Here is a 24,423-nt window from a genome sequence, read left to right as displayed (position 1 = left end):
ATTTTCCTTGAAGAAAAGTTAATATTTTAGTTTGTCTATTTCTCTCTCTTAAGTTTCTCAGGCATCACAAAGGAGATTCTTAACCCAGTGACAACCAAACTCAAAGATGTACAGAAGCTGTTAAGAGAACTGCTTCCTCCTGATGCTGTGTTAGTGGGCCATCACCTAGACTTGGATCTCAGGGTATTAAAGGTGTGTATAGACTTTAAAATTTTATTCTGTAGTACAAAAACATGTTCCATTCATCTAAGATGTAAAGACTTCGCTCCCATCTATGCTCCCTGTTTATTCCATTGCCATCAGATGCATTCATTCATTCTCTTTCTTCCTCAGATGATACATCCATATGTCATTGACACCTCACTGCTTTATACTGGAAAACAAGGCGGAAGATTTAAGCTAACATTCTTAGCCAAAGTTATTTTGGGGTAGGTTTATGTATGTTATGATGTTGTCCTGATAGATTGCACATAAGTTAATATATATTATTCAGTTGAGTCACTATTGTCTCTTAATTTATAAACATCACTCCCTCCAGTTGTTACAAAATGAAATTAAGAATATAGTTGGACCTCACACAGCTATCTTGAAGGCTAGATCAAAAGATTCCCAAATTGAAGAATTTTCTTGTCTATAGAGTGAGTTCAAGGCAAGCTCAAGCAACTTAGTGAGACCCTGTCAAAAATTAAAGTTTAAAAACAGTGGTATTTGGGTGGCAATATGACTCAATGGATAAAGGCATTTGCTGCCAAGCCTTATGGCTTGCATTCTGTCCATGGGAGAACTGACTCCCATAAGTTATCTTCTTCCTATACCCCAGCCAAACACACTGTACACACCTACACATATAAACAAATATAATTAATTTTAAATGTATTTATTTATATTTTATGTACATGGCTGTTTTGTCTGCATGTATGTCTGTGTGAGAGCGTTGGGTCTTCTGGAATTGGAGTAACAATTGTGAACCACCATGTCAGTCCTGGGAATTGATCCTGGGTCCTCTGGAAGATCTGTTAACCACTGAACCATCTTTTTGGCCCCTTAAAAACATTTTAAAGGAGATTAGGGATAGAACATTTGCCTGTCATGTTCCAGGCCTTGGGTTCACTCTCCATTATCATAGAATTTCAAAATACAGCAGCACAGTTATTGAGTATATCTTATAGTTTTGAAATACAAACGTGCATGTTCATTACAAATGGTTCAAAATGAAAAGAAGAAAATTGTAGAGGACTGGTTAAATTACGGTTATTTGTGTTATTGTTCAAAGGACTGAGATAGATCTGTTTATGCTAATGTGGAAAGCCCTAAGATAGTACTTAGAATAAAATAGAGTTGCTGAGGAGGATACATATAGATATTGATATATTGGTATAATAAGATAGATTTAGTAGATATATTATCAGAAATATATTTATATGTAAGATTTTTTTTTTATAGATAACCAAGGAGATACTTAAATGTATAGATAGTTGCATATGAAATAATAAAGATCTGGAAGGAAACTTTAACTGTTGATACATCTTAGAATGACTGGGGAGTTGGCTAGAGACTTAGTTCATTGTTTAATCTTTGATTCATTTAGTCTGCTTCCTGTGATCAAAGCCATTCCTTTGTTCTGGATGCCCAGTACCTCTGTTAAGGACAGGCAGTTGAGCAGAAGAAAAGGAATCTTGATTGTTGTGATACAAATCTGATTGTTATAATGGCAAAACTTTACATACTGTGTTTAAACGAAATAACCATTTAAAATATTCCCAGATACATAACATTTCATCTTCACTTTCTAGGAAGGAAATTCAGTGTCCTAACAAGTTTGGCCATGATGGCATAGAAGATGCTAGAGCTTGAGCTGGTTCAGTGTTTTCTTAAGTATGGGCCAAAGAAGGTTAGTATCTTTGACCAGTACCTTTGGCTTGCTTAATATTACAAAACTGATAGATCATTATTTCTGCTGCTACCTTTCTTTACAGAACTAGTGATATGATTAAGGTTAGAGTCTTAGCATTTTATTACATGAACAAACACCATGACCAAGGCAACACTTATAAGGACAACATTTAATTGAGGCTGGCTTACAAGTTCAAAGGTTCAGTCCATTATCATCAATTTGGGAGCATTTTAGCATCCAGGCAGACATGGTACAGGCAGAACTGAGAGTTCTAAATCTTCATCTGAAGGCTACTAGGGAAAGACTGACTTCAGGCAACTAGGATGAGGGTCTGAAAACCTATGCCCACAGTGACACACCTACTCTAACAGGGCCACACCATCAAATAGTGCCACTCCTTGGGCCAAGCATATTCAAACTGCCACAGTTAGAATTAAGACCTATATCACTAACATAATATACTAAGTATACACAGCCTTTGAAGTTGGGCTTATTTATTTTTAAAAGTATGCTATACTGTATCTAGTTTATAAACTGGCAGTTACTCTGAACAACTTGTTTCTAAATCTTTAAAATAAAAATATATAATTTTCTGAGTTATTGTTGAGGCAGATAACTATATATACACAGCTCTTAAATACAGTACATTGAATTTACGAGTGTTGGTGATAGTCATCATTGAACTAATGCTATGTATGATAATTATTGTGCTCTCTTGGAATTGGCCCACATCCCATTGTTTGAGTAGTTGTTTGGAGGATATATATTTGAAAAGGACAGTTTCTGAAAGACTGTAGAATTATTTTTCTTGTTGGTGGTGTTGTTGGTTTTCTTGAGGTACTCTTTGTAGGGATAACCATGTAAAGGTTGTTTTTGTATTGGCAAAGAGTTGAGTACAGACTGTACTTTGGTATTATTATTTTTATGAAGCATCACCTATTTCTCTGTCACCTTCTGAATGGTCAATAAAGAACTAATCAGCCAGTTAGCTGGGCAGGTGAAAATAGGTTAGGATTTCCGATCCCAGCCAAGGGTCCCAGGTAGAGACAGAGGTAGGAGGAGAACCATGAAGAAGGAGAGGAGAGGTGGCCATGAGGCACAAGGTCCAAGAAGAGTCATGAGGGGCAGGTTATCAAGGGGTTTGCTATGAGGACACACATGAAACAGAGCAATTCAGGGCAAGGCTCAAATTGTAAGTTACATCGAACCTTTTGCTGGGAGGTAAATAGCTTAGAGGGTTAAAATAGCTTAGAACCTGAGCTCAGTTTATAGCTTATTGATATTAAACACCAGGTTTCTGTGTCAGTTATGCTCGAATGAGCTAAAGAAGGTATAGAAACACTCTATAGTTAATATAGTAACAAAAAAGAAATAGCACACACACACAAATTACCACTACAAGTTTCTTACTGTATACCCTGGATGGACTGTAACTTACTATGTGTATATAGCCCAGACTGGCTTCAAATTTGTAGTGATCCTACTACACTTTTCTTCCAAGTACTAGTATTAAAGGACCTGTAGGGAAAAAATGTGGGGGACATAATTTTGATTAAAGGTAAACTGAAAAGAGCAAGGTAAAGATAGGTAATCAGGTAACAGTACAGCCATATCTCTCTGGAAACTGAGCCAGATAGACCCTTTCTTTAGAAGAAAATGAAAAGGGAAAGAAAGAGTAAAGAAGGAAAGTAAGCTATATAAGAGGAAACTAAGCAGGACCCAGTTGCCATGCCAAGTTGACATTGAATATTAAATAAGGATTGAATGAACATGAGGGAAGAGTTGTGTGGAACTATGGAATATGAAAACTGATGGCTGGAGTTCAGTTTTCACATTTCTTGGCTGTCAGAAACCCATGCCACCTCTGGTGGTTCCTCTGTGATAAGAGGTCTGTTCTCCCCTCTGGGTCTGTCTTTGGACGGTTGAATGACAGACACTGGTTCTTTCTGTCAGCAGTACTTCATAGGTAAGAGTCACAAATGCTAGTAACACTTCTGTGTGTTCTTCCAACTTTGGGGTTGTGAATGATGGTCACACTCCTATATAATTCTTCCAATGCCCAGTGGGCTGCTTGGAGTTTTAGTTGTTTATGAGGATAGTGCACAAAGTTCTGTCACAAAATTTCCCTCATCAGTATAGTTCCTACTGCTCTGTCCAAGGTAGAGTTACTGAGAGTCTCTCAGCTTCAGACTCACTGCACTACTGCTGTTCTCTCCATAGTCAGTGCTGCTTGGCATCTGTTGTTCCAGTCTAGATGCTGCTCCTTATCCCAAGCTCTTCCTAATGTCTTGATGGGCAGTAGCTGTGGTAGGAGAATGAGGGGTGTGGTAGAGTTCTTGAGTTTTGGGACACTTACTCCTCTAGAGCTGCCTGAGGGTTGCTGAGGCACTGACCAATGCTGGTGGGTTCAGGAAAACTGAGTTTGGCCTTTGCCAGATCTTTCCTGTTGTCCAGTATTCTGACCACTTGCTTCTACAGGTAATTGAAATCAGAATAAGTTTTTCCAGGAGCCAGTAATCCATAACCTGCCTACTGGTCATGGTGAAACTGCCTCTGCCTTCCAATGTGCCAGCTCCTTTTGGAGCACCCGACTGAACCACACCTCCTTCATTCTTTCAGAATGGTTGGGATTTTTTCTTTCTTTCTTTTTCTTTTCTTTTCTTTTTTCTTTTTTCTTTTTTTTTTTTTTTTAGCAGTTTTTACTAGTACACATGCACTAGTAAATCACAGAGCAACTCAGCAGGTGTCCTCTGGAAATGGTGGGACACAGACACAAGGAGATAGTTTGGTGATTGTTTGGCAAGTCTTGCCATTTAGATTTACTTTGTGTATAAGTGTTTTTGTCTGCTGGATGTCTGTGCACCATGTGCATACCTGGTAACTATGTAGGCCAGAAGAGGGTATGGGATCCCCCTGGAATTGGAATTAGAAATGGTTGTGAGCCACCATGTGGATGCTATGAACTGAACCCAGATTCTCTGTCGAAGCAATAAGTGCTCTTAACCACTGAGCCATCTGTTGAACTCCAAAATAGGTTATTCTTTTAAAAATATATCTCACTTTCCAAGTACACCTCCTTTATAAATAAACATCAGACTTTTAGCAGATTTGGATTAATGTACTGACTTTTTTTTTGATTTTGCTGTAAAATCATTGTTTTTCATTTCTAAAACGTTATGTGTTTTCACAGAAATATATTTTTAGGGACTGAGTAAGGAATGATGATGAACCAAAATTGCCTTCACTTTTTGCTCAGCCTTCCTTGGCTCTTTAAACTATGTTAGTAGCTGGTGACAGATTGCTGTTCTTGGCTAAGCAGCCATAACCATCTAATAAATTGAAGCCAGCATATACTTAAGGCAGTGGCATAACCACAGTTCTAACAAAGCAGAGAATATCACTTATGTGGATTTTTTTTCACCTCAAATGCTGTACAAAAACTTAAGATGATTCTTAACGCTTCATTTTCTTATAGACTTCAGAGTTCAATCTGGAGGCACTAGCAGCCAATCAAGGGCAAGAAAACAAGGAAGGAGCTACACATATGAGGTGGTACTTTCCATTTTAAACAACAGCAAAAGAAAATGAAGATGTACTTTCTAGTTTTCTGAATATGACCAATGTTTAAATTATATTTTTCATTAAAAAACACAGGAATAATTGAACTAAGTATTATTAGAAGAGATTATAGAGCCTTTAATCCCAGCATTCAGAGGGCAGAGAAACACAGATCTCTGTGAGTTCAAGGGCAGCCTGATTTATATAGTGAGGTCTAGGACAGCCAGAGCTATGCTGAGAAACTCTGTTGGGGGGGGAGGGGTGAATGAAGAAAATATTAGATTTGCTGGTATTTTTCAAGTTAGAAGGTTCAGCCTGTAGCCTTTGGTGCATTGCCCAGACTGGGGAAACACATGTACATGCTCAGAAAGGTTTGATTTTAAAGCATGAGTGTGTCTGATCCTTAGGCTGTTGCTTAAATCTTGATAGAAAGCTTTAGGTATATTTCTAAGAGGAGAGGAAATTAGGATAATATCTTCTAATTAGATCTTCTGCAGTGATGAAAATATGTTAGATAGTGCAACTACTAATCACATGTGACTAATGCACTTGAATAGCTGAGCTTTTAACTTAAATTTGTATAGCTTAATATTGCTAGTGACTACAATATTGGGCAGAAGTATAGGTTCAAAAGTTAACTATCAAGTCATAATCTAAAATGTGACTATTCTTACTTTAATCTCCTTTACTTCTTTACAGTGTTTTAGAATGCCTGGACTCAATGGGTCAGAAACTCCTTTTCTTGACCCAGGATATAGATGAGCTTTCTTCTTATAGAAACTGTCAAACTATTAAGTGCTCTTCAAATAAAGAGGTGAATGGCCTATTGTACCTTTGCAGTATGTATTCACAAAAGAGGAGAATGCAACACTTTGTATAATCATGGAAGTGCCAGGAATTTTGCACCAGTAACCCTGGTTAAAATGAGCAAGTCTGACTTCTGTCTCAAATCTTTCATGGAGCACTGTTAAGTCAGTTACCTCTTAGGAACAGACCTGTCAGCTGCTAGCATCTGCTTCAGAGAGCAGCAGGCTTGGCCTTGCACATCACATAGACTTATATTTCTGGTATATGGAGGTGTTTGTTTTGGAGCCTGGCTTTGTCTTTTTATATTTTATCTGTTGTTGTTCTGTATGTAATATGGGCATCAGCATTCATTTGTCTTCCACATACCCTCACAGCCATGTGATTAGAAGTGTGCTGACATTTCTGGCTTTTATGTGAGCCTCCCTGAGATGTTATTTTACTTTTTTTGATTATTTATTGTGTATAATACTTTTCTTCTATTTTTGGAGGTAGGGGTGTTATGTGTTTTGGTATTTTACCTACATGTGCACTTCTGCCTGGTGCCTGTGGAGCCCAGAAGAAGGTATTTGATCTTGAGAGACTGAAGTCACAGTTTTGGACTCCCATATGGGTGCTGGGAATTGAACCTAGGGCCTCTGGAGGAATAGTCAGTGGTGTTAACAACTAAGCCACCATTTTAGCCCCATAATTGTTTTTGTTAACTTAAACTTCTTTTTGAGAATTTCATCTCTGAATACTGTATGTCTATCTATCCTTTCACCTACTCCAATTCTCTCACCAAATTAATAACCTCTTTATTTAATATTATATATGTCTGTACATATACACACATTTAAATGTGTGCATGCATGCATGCACATATGTACATGTGTGTGTTTCTCTTCTTCTTAATGTTGCTGATATGTGTTTAGGGCTTCACTAGTTAGGCTGAGATAACCAACCTGTCAAGGAGCTCATCCCTGGAGAAGACTGATTCTGCTTCTCCCAGATTTCCCTCATCCAGACTGGCATGTCAACTGGTGTAGTCAATATGCAGATACTATTTAGACAACCTTATTATAGAGAATTCACAGGTATAGTTTTTAGATCATGTTTAGAAGACACTGTCTTACAGCAGGCATCCTGGTCTTTGGCTCTTGCAGTTTCTCTGCAGTGTTCCCTGAGCCTTGGGTATAGGCTGTGACATAGATGTATAAACTGGGGCTGAGACCTCACAGGCAGTTGTTCTCTGCATTCTGACCAGTTGTGGATTTCTGTAATAGCCTCAACTTGCTACTGAAAGAAGCTTCATTATGAGGGTGTAACCTGCAGTTACCCGTGTTAGGAGAGTAAGTATTTAGTATGTGTGTAGAGATTATACTGGTTTAGGAAAGTGGCAGTAATAGGTTCTTCTCTTGCATTCATGACCTCGATAGCCATGAGCAATTGGCTAGGTTTGTAGTGCCAAGTGTGAATTCTATCCTATTGAATAGCCTTTAAGTACAGTAAAACTTCTTTAATTCCAAGATTAAAACACCACTATTAGACTAATAGGGATAGTTTACCATCTGCAAAAAGCCTAGAAACCATGATAATAGTGAACCCAGAAAATGATAATTCTTAAGTTGCATATTTTAGTAGTTGTGTTTGGACTTAGAGTATACTGACATTGATAGTTATGATTGCAGTTTACTTTTATATAGTAGCACACCTTTTTTTAAATAAAATAAGTCACAAGTTTTTATTGTATAATTTGTAACAGCTACTCAATCCTGTAAAAAATTACAAGCATCATTTTAATTAATATTTAGTTTCATAAACAAAGTTGACAAAACAACCCCCCCCACAGCTCCTAATTATATATGTATTTATAAAAACTTCAGGAATATAGCTGTCGCTTCTGAAAAGCACATTAAATACTAAAATCCAACAAATGCAGAAGTTGAAGGGGAAGAAAAAATGTTGACAGAAGGCTACTTGAATTATCTTCCTCCCAAATATCCAAAACATCACATATTCCACTGTTTTCAGTGTAGTTTGTAAAACCCAAAAATTCTGATTTCTCCCCGCTTGTCTGAAAAAGATCCACGAGAGACTGCACCGGTGACCCCCAAGTTCTGTCTTCATGTGTAGGAAGACACTCAGCTCTCTTTTCATCCAATTCAGCACCTCGTTCCACATTTGCTTTCTTTTGCCCTAATAACAGTCTCACTTTCCTCCAGATCTTACCACAAGGCAAATTCTCTCTATTCTCAGTGTCACACTCATGAGGTTCCTGAGAACGACAGGGTGGAATTATCGCCTTCATTGTTAGGTGATCTTTCAATGTGTGTAATGTCACTGGGTCAGAATCATGACCAATCACAACATGAAGGTCCTCTGTTTGCAGATCTTTTGCTGAAAGCTGTATAATATCTGCAGTTAATTTTGGTTGGGGTAGATTACTTTCTGTACTGAGAGGAGAAACTTGTCTGCACAGTTGTGGCTCCCCTGAAGTGGTACCTGCTCTCTGTTCTACATCATTTCTATCTATAGTTATTTTACATTGACACCCACTGTGCATTCCTTCCTGAGTGTTGTCACACAGGGGTAGCTGTGCATGTTTCTGCTTTTTGTCAGGCTCATTTGCATTTACCATGCTTGCTGGTTTCCCACCACACCCTTTCAATCCAGTTGAAGAATAAGTTGTGGGTTCTGAAGCAAACACAAGCTTCTCTTCAGGTTTCTGGGTTTCTTCACACTGAAAATTCTGCTCTAGCAGTTGCCCACTGCTTTCTCCCACATCCTTCTGGAAACTGGGCTCCAATAGTAGCTTCTCCTTTGGTTCAGTGTTTTTTAAGACATTTGCAGAAACAGAAGAAAGGGATCCAACACTGTATCTTATTCTTTTCTTTTTAGGCGTGTCTCTTTCATACTCCACAAAATCAAAAACTAACTTAGATACAATGTCATCAACAACTTGATACTACTGGTTACTCTGTGCAAAGTTCCTGTGTTTCTCACTCAGAAGGTGAGTTTCAAGATCTTCATATTTCTGTAAGCAACATTCACAATATCCTTTTTTTCTCTTTTCCTTCAACTGGAGTTGAACTGGGGTTCCACACTTATCGCCATCCATATTAATTCTCAGTTTAGGCTGAGCTTGTTTCTGAACGCTGGATGACTTCTCCATATCAAATGGACTGGAAGGCTTCTGAAGAAAGTAGTTGATACAAGGCATACTGGGAAGCTGAAGGTAAAATGGCCTGTAAGACCAGTTCACATCTTCAACCTTTAAAAATGGCTTCTTGAGTCTCCCTGTTTTTGCTTTTTGTATTCCAGTACCAGCTTTTTTCCCCACATCCCTCCCAGAAGTACTTGATTTCTTGAGTGCACCCAATGCTTTCTTCTTCTGTTCAATGTAGTATCGAATGTCATCAATATGAAGAATCTTTACTCCCCATGATAAGGCATTTGATAATATACTATTAGTAGGAATAAAATCATGATCCTTGACAGCTTTTTCAGCTAACAATTTTCCTCGGCTCAAACACTGTCTTGAGACTTAAAGGAACTTCCATCATGGCTGGGATGAGGAGAGGTGGTTTCCGCAGTGTATGCAGATTCTGGACTTGGTACAGGAGAAATCCGACCCAATGTTTGCGCATACTCTGCTTCCTTTTTATTGGAAACAAGGTAACTGATACCTTTGCTGAGAAATTCTTCAACTCGCCCTCCAAGTTCCTTTATATCTTTTTGTAGTTTTTCACAAATGGTGATAGAAGGCAAGTCAAGGTAAAATATTTTCCCCCAAAGCGGCTTATATTTGGTTTTTTTTTCCAGTCTACTATCAGCTTTCAGGGATTTCAAGGATGGCCTATTCTTTTCATTTTCGTCTTGGATGCCACCCGGGAGAGGAGCTTTGCTGTGGATTCTCACGGTCTCGAGGTTCATGGCAGCCACCAGGCACCTACATGCTGGGTCCCCACCAGGGGCCGCATGGGACAGCCGCCAACACCAAGCTCAGAGGGCCCACTGGCCCTGGCCTCGGCGCCCGGCCGCTCCACACCTTTTCATTCATGTATAAGAACCTACACTACATACTTGCATTCCTTTCCTTCTGTCCTTATTGCTATGGTTGTCCCCATAGCTTACCTCTGTATATATTATAGAACCCACTCTATATTGTTACTATTCTTGCTTTGGTTGTGGATTAGTTAAAAAAGATTTGGGGGACTGGAACAATGGTCAGTGTATCAACAGACTGCTACTTTTACAGAGGAACCTGGCTCAGTTCCCAGCACCAACATGGCAGCTCACAGACACCTGTAACTCCAGTGCTAGGGGATCTCATACCCTCTTCTGGCCTCCAGCAGTACCAGGAACATAATGTGCACATACCTATATGCAGACAAGCACTTATACACATACAAAATAAAATAAAGATAGATTTTTTAGTAAAAAGATACAATAGGTATACCTGTTTACCATGTGATTGTCACATAAATGGTATTTATTCCTTCATATAAATTTAAATTTTAATCTGGACAGTATACAAGTTTGTAGATACTAAATTCTTAACAGCTTTTGTTTGTTACTATCTTTTAAAAAACTTTGGTGTTCGGAACATATTTTGGGTGACATTTGTTTTCTTTGTAGAACTTTAAAGATCTTACTACATGTTTTTTAGCTTCCATCAGATTTCTTACTTTAGTGTCCTAGCTTTCTTTGTGTTGTTATGATAAATAACCATGACCCAAAACAACTTCACGAGCCAAGGATTTATTTGACCTTATGACTCTACATCACAGTCTGTCATTGGGTAAATGAGGAAACTTAGAGGCAGGAACTAAGCAGAGGCCATGGAGGAGCACTACTTTTTTGCTCCTCATGGCTTCCTTCTTTATACAACCCAGGACCACTACCAAGAATCTATTTTCCCCTTGTTCCCAAATAAATGACATGGAGACTTATATTAACAAACTGCAAGCATTATAGCTGGGCAGATACTAATAATCTATTTTAACCTGACCATGCTGGCCTGGACTACTTCCCAGTCTGTTCCCAGCCACATGCCTCATTACATGATTCTTGCCTGGGCGCTCTCTGTTCTATGTATGTCCTAATGGCTGCTCCCTTGGCAACCTCTTCATGAAGAATCTTCATGGTCCTTCTTCCTCCCTCTCTCTCTTCCTCCCTTCATCTTTCCTCCCTCCCCCCTTGGGACCCTGTGGGATCAGAAGTCCTTCCCAGCTATTGACTGATTAGCACTTAATTAATCAGAGGTGATGGAAAAATCTTTACCCATCATTGAGACAGGAGATATTCCAATATTCTAGACTATACCTATATCTCTATCACAGAAATCAGCATCTGAAATACAGAGTGCACAAAACTATCCTCTAACACTCAACTGAGGCTTTCTCTTTTTAAATGACTCTAGCTTGTATTAAGATGAAAAAAACAAAGTAAGCAAAGAAAAACAAACAATATATTGAGTTTATCATATTTATAAAATTAGGAAAAAGTTGCTTTTCCAGTTTTATCTTTTATCACTCTACTTTTGTTTGGGGACTCCCACTGTCATTACATTAGGATGCTGAGAGTCCCACAGATCACTGCCATTCATTTTCTCCCAGGTTTTTCCCTCTCTGTTTTATTATAGATAACTTTTCATTGTTAATGTCTTCAGGCTCCATCATAAATTTAGTTATATTTAATGTGTTAGTAAACACATCCAATAAACTTTGACTTCAAACATTATAACTTTAATGTTTAGCGTTAAATCAGCTGTCTTTTATCTTCCATGCCTATGATGATGGACTCAGACTTCTTTCTCCTTTCTTCTAGAATATAGTTATAATAACTTTTAACATTTTTACTTATTTGATTATCTGTATCTTTTTTTACATTAGCTTTTAAGTTATTTCTCTTCTTGTGGATTGTGTACTTCTTTGCATGCCTGGTAGCTTTTGTTTGTCTTCCATGCCAGATACAGTGCATTATTATTTGATTGGTTCTTGTAAATATTTATGAGCTTTGCTTTGAATGTGGTAGTTTTATGAAAACAATGTTCCTTTAAGCGTTTGCATTTAATATTTTTAGGTAGAACCATGCCAATTTTCACCCAACTTCTGATATAAAATCAAACTTAATACTTGACAGTACAAGGATCATGAGATTTTGTGTTCTAGTTTGGAGAACTCTAAAACTATTCTTCACCCTGTGTGAGTTTTTGGAAATGTTCCTAGAAGTCCTGAAGGATTTTTTTTTCTGAACCTTACATAGTTTACTTACATAGGTGTACTATAATCATGAATATTTGAGGGTTAAATCTCTGTAAGTCTCTGAAGTTCTGCGAATAGCTCTTCATTCAGTGACACTCTAGCCAGCAGATATCCCCATTTCTCCATGGCCTGGAAATGTTCCCTTGGCAGCAAGCTAGAGAGATTACAGAATTCATTGTGATTGCTTCTCATCTCTCTAGGATTATTATCTTTCTTTTTCTAATGTTCTAAGAATTACTCTTTTCCACTCCTCTTTTCTGCTCACTTCCCCACCTGGCAAAGACTTTAAGGATTTTGTGGGTATATGTATTTATATGGTTATAGGTGTGTGTGTGTGTGTGTGTGTGTGTGTGTGTGTGTGTGTGTGTTGTGAATTGCCTTGGTGCTGTTTGTATTTTGACGCTAATTCTGTTTCCCTAAGAAGGGCTGCCTAGACATGTACTCAGGTGACTTCATTGGAACTTCTCCCCATTTTAACTTGTAAAATAAAGGCTAGAGCCAGTGATTGGTCAGGGGAAGGAAAGGTGGAGCTGAAAAGTTTGAGGGGAAGGGGAGAACAGAGAGAGGGGGTCAATGAAAGAAGAGGAGATGGAAGCTGAAACATGTGGCCTAGAGAAACCACAAGTTCTAAGGGATCTCATAGCTGGGGAATAGAGTAGTGTAGTGGTAGATCTGCCCAATCTAGGTGCGCAGCTTGTATTCATATTAATTGAGTGATATTTTCTTTGCATGGGCTTATTTAGGTTGGAGAGGTTATTGCAATGTGTGTGTACATGAATGTTGAGGTCAGACAACTTCAGGTATTATCCTTTAGGTGCTTTGTACATTTTGTTTGAGACAGTCTCTCTTACTTTACCAGTTAGGCTAGACTAGTTGTCTGGTGAATTTCTAAGAGTCTGCTTTACTCGGTTTCCCATCTCACCACCACTGCTGGGATTGTAAGTACTTGCCAGTATCACTAGTATTCTATGTGTGTTCTTGATAGTAAACTTGGGTTTTGATACTTGTAAAGAAAGTGATTTGCCAACTGAGATATTACCCAGTCTTTATTATTTTTTAGTAGATTTTAATTTTTAGGTAATTTTTAGTCATGGCAAAATTGCCCAGAGTACATTTTCCACTTATCCTCTGCCTCTATACATGTACAACCTCCACCATAGTCAACTAGGCTGTTGCCCAGTGTAACCACACTACACATCCCAGTTACCCAAAAATCCATTGTTTAAATTAGGGCTCACTCTTGATTTTGACCAATGTTTGATGACATCCATTTACCTCTATAATATAGAGTAGTTTCATTGTACTGTCCTAAAAATTTTATGATAAATGTACTTTGCTAATTGAGTCTTTCCCTTAGAAACCACTGATATTTTCATTGGCTCAATAGTTTTGCTTTTTCCACAATATCCCATAGTTGGAATCTATATATATATATATATATATATATATATATATATATATATATATATATATATATATAGGAAACCTTTCAGATAGGTTTATTTTACTTAGTATTGTTCATATTTCCTCCATGCCTTTTCAATACTTTTTAATGATTTCTGTTTTTAGTGTCTGAAATACTATATTGTTCATTCTGCAGTTTTCATACCCATGGAGTCAGCCAACCATGTATTGGAAATAATAGCTATACATGTGCAGACTTTTTTCATTCTTAGTTCCTTAGCATACTGTTTCTTAGCTGTGCAGTAGAACTATTATTTATCTAGCATTTATATTCTCTTAATATAAAGTAATCTATAGATGGTGACTCAAAGTATACAACACAGTGTATAAAGATCAGATCAGATGTAATGTTATATTTTATATTAAGTAGTATAAGTAATCTTAGAGATGGTGACTCAAAAGGTATGCAAGAAAGTTTATAAAGATCAAATCAAAATGCTGTGCCATTTGATATTAGAGTCCTGGAGCATACCATGGTGATATAATCTCAACATTTAGAAGACAGACATTTAGAAGGCAGAGGCAAGAGGTTAGGACATTCATAGATCTACATTTTTCCAGACTCAGTTTATAAAATTACATTTTCTTTGTTTACTTAGGCTCTTTTCCTGTTTCTTTGTATGGTATGTGAATTTGTTATTAAGACAGACAGTTGAAAAAACAACCAGTTCTGGTTTGAGGAGATGATTTAACAGGAAAGCACTCACCACACAAATTAAGTGCCAGCATTCAGATTCCCTTGTTTTATAATTGTTCTGTTGCTATGATAAAACACTGACCAAATCAGCTCGTGGGTTATAGTCTATCATTGAGGGAAGTCAGGTAGGGGACTTGAAGTAGAAACCCTGGAGGAATGCTTCTTGGTGGTGCTCTCCAGCTCATATTTAGCTATGCATCTTGACTACCAACCCAAGGAATGGTGTCACCCACAGTATGCTGGGCCCTTCTACATAAATTAACAGAACAATTCCCCCAACATGCCCATAGGACAGTCTACTCTAGGCAGTTCCTCAGTGGAGATTTTCCTTTCAGATGACTGTAGACTATGTCAAGTTGAAAATTAAAGATAACAGGAACACCATGTAAAAAGCCAGACAGGTGGGCGTAGTGGGGGATGCAGAGAGACAGAGATAGATAAAGATGCCTGGAGCTTGCTGGCTTGCCAGACTAGCTAAAACTAAGAACCCAGGTTCAGCAAAATACCCTGCCTCAAGGTGACTGAGAGATGCCCTAATATCAACCTCAGGCCTCCTCATCAGCATGCACACATGCACACATGCATACCTGCCCACATATGCACCATAACAAGCAAAAATGTCTACACATACACAAAAGAGAGGGAGGGAGAAAAATGTCTAAACATACACAAAAGAGAGGGAGGGAGAAAAATGTCTACACATACACAAAAGAGAGGGAGGGAGAAAAATGTCTACACATACACAAAAGAGAGGGAGGGAGAAAAATGTCTACACATACACAAGAGAGAGGGAGGGAGAAAAATGTCTACACATACACAAGAGAGAGGGAGGGAGAAAAATGTCTACACATACACAAAAGAGAGGGAGGGAGAAAAATGTCTACACATATACAAAAGAGAGGGAGGGAGGGAGGTAAGCAGTTCTGGTTTTATGGTCTGTTTCATGAAGCATCTCCTATACTTCAAGACATATTTTCTGGAAATCTAACTACATTCTTTAACTGTTTTTAATTCTCTTGGCAGTTTGATGCTGCTCATAATTTCTTACACCTCATGACATCTCCATATGACATTAGTAATCGTTTTTTAATGATTTCTAAACAAGTCCTCTAGTTCTATTAGTTTTCCAAATCGATTGAGAGGAAACCAGTTTCTCAGGCAGCCCCTGGGTTCTCCAAAATATGGGGCACAGTGTCAACTCTGTTTTTATTTAAGAGAGAATCTCTGGAGTGGAAAGGTGCCTTCCCATTAAGCTCCTGTTGATTCAGAGAAATAGGGGGCAGGGAGGGATGGGAACATAAAATACTGCAGTGTCATTTCCCATTCACTAGCATGTCTTACCCCCAAGTGCTGAAGTTAGAAACTACCACTCTGTTTTCAGTACTCAGGGTTTAGGGGGGCTTGTTGGAGAATAATTTTACTATGTTAGGGAGAAGAAATGAATTTATAATAATATTAGGAAAAGTTGGCATATGTCCTCTCTGCAAGAGCTTTTTATTTTTATCTCTGCTGCATCTACAAAGGACAGCACCCCCTTTTCTATGCACTTCATACTGCTTTCTGGCTGCCAGGCTTGTAGGCAGGTGTTATTAAATATCAATGTTGTGACATGATTTGGACTTTTTCTTTTTGTTTGTACTTCGCCTAATTCCTCCTCACCTGCCACCAGTGACTCTTAAGCATCCCTTCCTCTTTTCTGTATTCACTGATTTGCATCAATGTGTAATTATGGGAGCCCCTGTTGGAATTTATATTCTTATTTACAAGTAATCTGAAGGTTGTATAGTAATCACTCTCAGTAATATTTAAAATATGTATTGTATTTTTTGGTATTATCTGTATGGCTTTTCTGTGACAGTAGAGGGTTGGACTCACCATCTTGTGAATGGTAAGAGCTGATCTACTAAAGCTACATCCAGAGCCCTGTAGTTTTCATAGAGTCTCACTGAGCTGCCCAGCCCAGCTGTGAACTCTGTCTATAGTGTGGTCTTGAACTTGATATCCTCAGCCTCTGTGTGCTTGGGGTTATAGCCTGGACCTCCAGGCCTGTTTCGAGCAAGTCCTATATTCTTAGAAGGAGTGCATTATTTCTGAGGTTCTACAATACCAGGCTAACTTGTGAAGTGGATGTAACAAATTCCCTTCCATCTTCCTGCTTCAGAAATTCATTTTGTATGTTGTTCTTGGACAGAGAACACAGTATAGTAAGCTGACAAGGACAGACACTATTTTGGGTCTTAGCCAAAAGGCCAAAAAGCAGGGATTCAATGGCTTTTCTAAGAGACTGTGCTGTTGCCATTTTTCTCTAGTCCTGGAAGCCAGCTGTGTATTACTTTGGAGTATGAGTAAAAGGCAACTTTATATTCCTGTGGTTCTTGAAGGGAGTTGAGTGAGTGCTGGGTTCCTAACTCATCTCTGTGCTGTCTGTTCTTTTCAGGTGCTTGAGAAAGCTAGAGTGGAAGTCCCTCTGTTCCCCTTCAACATTGTGCAGTTCTCTTTTCACCCCTTCCCACCCCTCTTCGCTGAGGAGATAAAAAACAGTGTAAGTAGATGGATTCTGCTCAAGTGTTTGATAACTTACAACCTCTCTTCATTAAGGAAAGTAATGCACACTTGATTAAATTCATATCTTTCTCCAAATTATTTCAAGAAACATCAACATTTGAAATACCGTGTTTTGTAAAACAGGAATCAGACATTGTTTTGCAACTTAAGTTTCTGTGTGTGTTTAGTGTATGTTTATGTGTATACAGATATGTGAGTGGCTGAGTGCATATGCCCATGTATGCACAGGCAGAAACCAGGTCAGAGGCCATCATTAAATATCTTCTTTTATTTCTTTTAGCTTTTTTTTTTAACAACTTATAGAAAACTTTTTTAAAGTTTCAAAGAAAACGAGAGTTTGTTATGGCAGGGAAGCATGGTAAATTGTGAAAAGTACCTCAGGCAACAGAAGTAGGAAGCTAAGCATCAGAACCACAGTCATGAAGGAGAAAGAAGAATGGCCATCCAGAGACTCCCTTGGGAACTGGGGACGGGGAGTTGGGGGTTGGTCTTTGTTGGTTGATGTAGTTGTTCTTCCTATGGGGGTTGCAAACCCCCTTCAGCTCCTTTAGTTCTTTTCTTTATTCCTCCATTGAGGTCCCCACTGTCAGTTTGATGGTTGGCTGGACTACAGACAACTGCATCTGTATTGTCAAGCTCTGCAGAGCCTCTCAGGAGACAGCTTCACTGAACTAAAGGCCTCTTCTCCCATTGATGCCAGACAATGCTATCCTCTGCTACATATGCAACTGGAGCCATGGGTCTCTCCATGTGTACTCACTGGTTGGTGTTTTAGTCCCTGGGAGCTCTGGAGGGTTTGGTTGGTTGGTAATGTTGTTCTTCCCATGGGGTTGCACAGAGTGTCTCACTGAATCTAGAGCTCACTTACTTTGTCATCCTGCTTCTACCCTCCAGCACTAGAATTAGAGGCATGTGCCATTTGTACTCAGGTTTTTATGTGGGTGCTGGGATCTGGACTCGTTCTCAAGTATAAGCCCTTTATCCATTGAGCTGTTTTCACAGCTCCTTGTTACAACTTTATATTTTTATTTAATTTAAAATGCATCTTCTATGTTATTAGTTTATTTTTCTTATTTTTAAGGTATGTAAGGTATTCTACTGTGTGGTAAACCTATTATTGAGAGCATTTGTATTTTTAATTTTTTTTCTATTATAAATTATGTTGCATTCTTGAATACAGACTCTTTGTTTTATTTGTTTCTTGGTTTTTGAAATAGGGTCTTTATGTAGTCCTGGCTGTCATGAATTAATATTCTCTCTCTCTCTTTTCTTTCTCTCCTCTTTTTCTCTTTCCTTCTCCTTCTCTCTCCTCTCTCTCCTTCTCCTTTTCTTTTTCTCTCCTCTCTTTCTCTCCTTTCCTTCTCTATCTTCCCCCTTCCCTTTCCCCCCCTCTCTTCTTTTCTCTCTCTTTCTCTGTTGACCCTCCCACCTTTGCCTCCCATCTATGCCTACAAGTTCGGTAACTTTCTAAAGGGTCAGTGGTTTTGTTTTTATGTGTAAATGTCTTCTCTACAAATATGTCTGTGTTCCACATTTGTGCTTGGTGTCCTTAGAGGTCAGAGGAGGGCAATGGGTTCCCTGGAACTGGAGTTATAAATGCTTGTAAACCACTGTGTGAGAGCTGGGTACCAAACCCAGCTCTTCTGCAAGATCAATAAGTGCTCTTAACCACTAAGCCATATTTCCAGACCTTTAATAACTCCTTTGTTCTGTTATTTGTCCTACAGATGAAGACCAGGTAGACAGAGATGTCAACTGTGTATGCTAGGCCATTTAGCAAAGATTGTAATGTTGGGTCTCTGAAGAAGATGTTCAGTAGCTTGGGCCCAGTACAGTCTATAACTCTTGTTCTTGAAACTTACAGGGTAAGATGAGAAAATTAAGGTTTTGACTTAGAAAAATCAGGTGATTGTGGGGGCTGTGCAGCTAATAGTGTAATAAGCTTGAGTGTCCCCAGCTGTGTGACTCATAAATCATCAGGTTTTCCAGAGCTTATATTTTTGTATATTTATAATTTTTATTTTGTTTTGCTTAAAGAGAAATTTGCCATGTAGGCCAGACAAAAATACGTCTACTGAAGCCAGGCATAGTAACACATGCCTTTAATTTCAGAACTCCAGGAGGCAAAACAACAAAATCTCTGCTATTTGAAAATAATAGCCTTTGTGACTTCTGACTGTGACCTCATACCTAGCTAACCACTTTTTATTTTAGACAGAGGAGCTTATTGCATACTTAGTATTGGTATAAAATATGTAATCCTCCTGATACTGCCTTCTGAATAGCTGGGATTATAGGTGTATGCTACCACACACTATACCCAGCTCCAAGTTTCTTTTTCCCTTCTTCCTTCCTTCCTTCCTTCCTTCCTTCCTTCCTTCCTTCCTTCCTTCCTTTCTTCCTTCCTTCCTTCCTTCCTTCTTTCCTTCCTTCCTTCCTTCTTTCCTTCCTTCCTTCCTTCCTTCCTTCCTTCCCTCCCTCCCTCCCTCCCTCCTTCCCTCCCTCTTTCCTTCCTTTCTTTATTTCTTTCTTTCTATAAGAAAAAAGGTATTTAGTATATTGTAAGGGTACTGTAGCCTGCTTTTCTTATTTTAATTCCCCCAGTCTACTGGAGTAAATTTTGTATATTGCATTTTTTATTAATTTGATCACAGCTTCCCTCTCCCTCCTCTTCTCCCACTCTCTCCTTCTCAATTCCCCTCCCCCATGTCCTCTTCCCTTTTTCCTCAGAGAAGAGGTGGCCTCCCATGGATATTAGCTCCCTTTGGCATATCAAGTAGTACTAGGACTAGGTACATCTTTGTCTATTGAGGCTAGACAAGGCAACCCAGTTAGGACAAAGGAATCCAACAGCCAGCAACAGAGTCAGAGATAGGCCCTGCTTCTGCTGTCAGGGGTTCCACATGAAAACCAAGCTGCACTAATGTTACATATGTGTAAGGAACAAGGCCCATCCCATGCATGCTCTCTAGTTGGTGATTCACTCTCAGTGAGTCCCTATGGGCTCAGGTTAGTTGATTCTGTAGGTTTTCTTGTGGTTTTTTGACCTCTCTGGCTCCTTTTGTCCTTCCTCCCTCTCTTCCAAAGACTCCTCATGTTCTGCCTAATGCTTAGCTGTGGCTCTCTGCATCTGTTTCATCAGCTGTTGGGTGAAACCTCTCAGATGACAGTTACCCTAGATTCCTCTCTGCAAGTATAGCAGAGTATCATTAACAGTGTCAGGGGTTGGCTCTCTCCCATGGCATGGGTCTCAAGTTAGGCCAGTCATTGGTTGGCCATTCCCTCAATCTCTGCTCCCTGCACATATTATAGGCAGGAAAAATTACCAGTCAAAAGTTTTATGGACGGGTTAGTGTCCCCATTCCTCCTTTGGAAGTCTTGGAGATGGCCTGTTCAGTCTCCATATCCCCTATTGCTAGGAGTCTTAGCTAGGGTTACCCTACACATTTCTGGAAGTTTCTATTGTCCCAGGTTTTAGCTCTTCTCAGAGGTGCCAGTTCTCTCTCCCTCTGTCTTCTCAACACTTGATCCTTCCTGTCATCCTCTCTACCCCTTCTCGCACCCATTGTTCTTCCTCAGTTGATCCCCAGTGTCTATTTTATTTCTCCCTTCTGAGTGAGATTCAAGCATCTGCCTTTGAGCCCTCCTCTTTGTTACTTAGGTTCTTTGGGTCTGTGGTTTGTGGCATGAATTATAACTGAGTACTTATAAGAGAGTACATACCTTGTTTGTCTTTCTGGGTCTGGGTTACCTCAGGAAGATCTCTTCTAGTTCTGTTTCTTTACCAATTTCACGATTTTATTGTTTTTAATAGATGAATAATATTCAATTTTGTAAATTCACATTTTCTTTACCCTTTCTTTAGTCGAGGAAGATCTGCATTATTTCCAGTTTCTGGCTATTATAGTTAAAGCTGCTATGAACACAGTTGAACAAGTATCCTTGTGGTATGGTAGAACATATTTTGAGTTTTTGCCCAGGAGTAATATAGCTGGGTCTTGAGGTAAAACTACTTCCCATTTTCTAAAAAAACACCAAATTGGTTCCACAGTAGTTGTACAAGTTCGGACTCCACCAGCAATGGAGGAGTTTTCCTCTTGCTCCACTTCTTCACCAACATGAGATGCCACTTGGATATTTGATCTTAGCCATTCTGACAAATATAAGATGGAATCTCAGAGTCGTTTTAATTTTCATTTCCCTAATATTGAACATTTCTTTAAGTGCTTCCTGGCCATTAGAGTCCTCTGTAGAGAATTCTCTGTTTAGCTCTGTACCCCATTTTTTAAACTGGATTATTTGATTTGTTGATGTCTTATTCTTTGAATTCTTTATATATTTTGGATATCAGCCTCTGTCAGATACAGGGTTGATGGAGATCTTTTTTCATTCTGTAGGCTGCTGTTTTGTCCTATGTCAGTGTCCTTTGCCTTACAGAAGCTTTTGAGTTTCATGAGGTTCTGTTTATTAGTTGTTGCTCTTAGCACCTGGGCTGTTGGTGTTCTGTTCAGGAAAATTTCCCACGTGCCAACACGATATCTTGAAGTCTTTGATCCACTTGGACTTGAGTTTTGTGCAGGGTGATAGATTTGAATCTACTTGCATTCTTCTACGTGCAGACATCCAGTTAGACCAGCAACATTTGTTGAAGATGCTTCCTTTTTTTCCTATTGTTTTGGCTTCTTTGTCAAAAATTCAAATGTCCATAAGTGTATGGGTTTATTTCCGGGTCTTCGACTTGATTTCATTTATCAACCTGTCTGTTTTAATGCAGTTCTATTACTATTACTCTGTAGTACATTTGAGATTAGGGTTAGTGGTACTTCCAGGAGTTCTTTTATTGTATAGGACTGTTTTAGCTAATCCTGTGGTTTTGTTGTTGTTTGTTTGTTTTTCCATATGAAGTTGAGAATTGTTTTTTTCAAGGTCTATGCAGAACTATGTTGCAGTTTTGATGGGAATTGCATTGCATCTCTGTATTGCTTTTGGTAGAATGGCCATTTTTACTGTTAATCCTACCCACCCATGAGCATGAGAGATCATTTTCTCTTCTGGTATCTTCTTCACTTTCTTTCTTCAGAGTCTGGACGTTCTTAGCATATAGGTCTTTCACTTACTTGGTTAGAGTTACACCAAGATATGTTATATTATTTACTGCTATTGTGAAGGGTATTGTTTTCCTAATTTTGTTCTCAGCTTGTTCATCTTGTGTATAAAGGAAGGCTACTGATTTTTTTTTCTTTTTAGTTAACTTTGTACCCAGACACTTTCCTGAAGATGGGTATCAGCTGTAGGGATTCTCTGGTAGACTTTTTGGGATCACTTATGTATACTGTCATATCATCTGTAAATAGCAACACTTTTGACTTTGACTTCTTCCTTTCAATTTGTATCCCCTTATTACTCGAGCTAAAACTTCAAGTTTTGTTGAATAGATACAGAGAATGAGCAACCTTGTCTTGTTCCTTATTTTAGTGGAATTGCTTTAAGTTTTTCTCCATTTAATTTGATGTTGACTAGCAGCTTGTTATATATTGCCTTTATAATGTTTAGGTATGCTCTCCAAAATTTTCATCATGGACAGGTGTTAAATTTTGTCAAAGATGTTTTTAGCAGCCATTGAAATGATCATGTGGGTTTTTGTTTTTTTTTTTTCCTCTCTATTTATATGGTAGATTACGTTGATAGATTTTCATATGCTGAACCACCCTTGCATCCCTGGGATGAAGCCTATTTGTTCATGGTGGGTAATGTTTTTTATGTGTTTTTGGGTTTTGTTTTCAAGTATTTTATTGACTATTTTTGCATCAGTGTTCATAAGGGAAAATGGTCTGAAGATCTCTTTGTTGAGTCTTTGTGTGACAGTGGCTTCATAGAATTAGTTTGGCAATGTTCCTTCAGTTTCTATTTTGTGGATTAATTTGAAGAGTTTTGGTATTTGCTCTTCTTTGAAAGTCTGGTAGAATTCGACATTAAACCATCTGGTCCTGGGCTTGCTTTTGGGGTGGGAGCTTTTAATGACTGCTTCTATTTTCTTATGGGTTATAGGTCTGTTTAAATCTTTACACACCAAGAAAACTTTGACTATTTCCAGGTTACATCTTGTTTTACATGTACTTTATGCTCATTGTAACTGGTAAGATTTTAAGGCATACTATAAAACCTTTAAAAAAATCAAGTAGTGACAAAAATGTATTCATATACTTTTATGCAAAGATGCTTTTAAAATCTGTACATTTATCTTTGTTTTTTAACCACCGAACCATCTCTCCAGCCCCTTATCTTTGTTTTTTAAAATAAAGTTGTTCAATTCAAAAATTGTTTACCTGATCCTGATTTTACTTTGGTAAGTGGTATCTATCAAGAAAATGTCTTTTACTTAGATTTTCCAATTTTGTGGCTTACAGGTTTTTGAAGTAAGACCAAATGATCCTTTGGATTCCCTTAAGTGTCTGTTGTTATGGCCCCTTTTTAATTCCTGATTTTGTTAATTTTGATATTTTCTCTATGGCTTTTAGTTAATTTGGTAAGGGTTTGTCTATCTTGTTGATTTTTTTTCAAAGAACCAATTTTTGGTTTCATTGATTCTTTGTAGTCTCTTTGTTTCTAATTTATTGATTTTAGACCTGAGTTTGATTATCTCCTGCTATCTACTCCTCTTGGGTGTGTTTGCTTCTTTTTGTTCTAGAACTTTCAGGTGTGCTGTTAATTACTAGTCTGGAATTTCTCCAGTGTCTTTATGAAAGCACTCAGTGCAGGGAGTTCTTTCTTCTTTCTTCTTAGCACTGCTTTCATTGTGTCCCCAAAGTTTTGTTATATTGTACATTTTCATTGAATCCTAGAAAGTCTTTAATTTCTTTATTTCTTCTCTGATACAGTGGTCATTGAATAGAAAGTTACTCAGTTTCCATGAGTTTGTAGGCTTTCTATTGTTGTTTGAGTCCAAATTTAATCCATGGTAGTCTGAAAAAATACAAGAGATATTGCAATTTTTTTGTATCTGTTGAAGCCTGTTTTGTGATTGAGTATATGGTCAATATTGGAGAAGGTTCTGTGAGGTGCTGAAAAGAAGGTATATTCTTTTGTGTTTGAGTAAAATGTTCTGTAGATATCTCTTAGGTCCATTTGCTTCATAAGGTCTGTTCATTTCATTATTTCTCTGTTTAATTTATGTCTCCATGACCTCTCTATTG

General features: G+C 38.3%; 1 protein-coding gene and 1 pseudogene across 2 annotated transcripts in view; one reads left to right on the top strand and one right to left on the bottom strand.

The window, feature by feature from the left end:
• Positions 1–24,423, top strand: part of REXO5 (RNA exonuclease 5) — a gene marked incomplete at its 5' end in the record, with an annotated part of 66,460 nt that overhangs the window by 31,648 nt on the left and 10,389 nt on the right. The window contains 9 exon segments of the mRNA XM_080913011.1: positions 54–192; positions 334–428; positions 1,794–1,847; positions 1,849–1,891; positions 5,370–5,443; positions 6,152–6,266; positions 17,103–17,207; positions 18,958–18,969; positions 18,973–19,095. Coding sequence (XP_080769137.1) covers positions 54–192; positions 334–428; positions 1,794–1,847; positions 1,849–1,891; positions 5,370–5,443; positions 6,152–6,266; positions 17,103–17,207; positions 18,958–18,969; positions 18,973–19,095 — 760 coding nt within the window.
• On the bottom strand, positions 8,158–10,171 carry LOC308417484 (protein DBF4 homolog A-like; annotated as a pseudogene). The gene has a single exon. The product of its transcript is annotated as a protein DBF4 homolog A-like (transcript).

The sequence above is a fragment of the Micromys minutus genome, assembly GCF_963924665.1.
Source record: "Micromys minutus genome assembly, chromosome: 2".
Classification (NCBI taxonomy): domain Eukaryota; kingdom Metazoa; phylum Chordata; class Mammalia; order Rodentia; family Muridae; genus Micromys; species Micromys minutus.
Note: the sequence above shows the minus strand (reverse complement) of the source record. Positions and strands in the feature narration are given on the sequence as shown.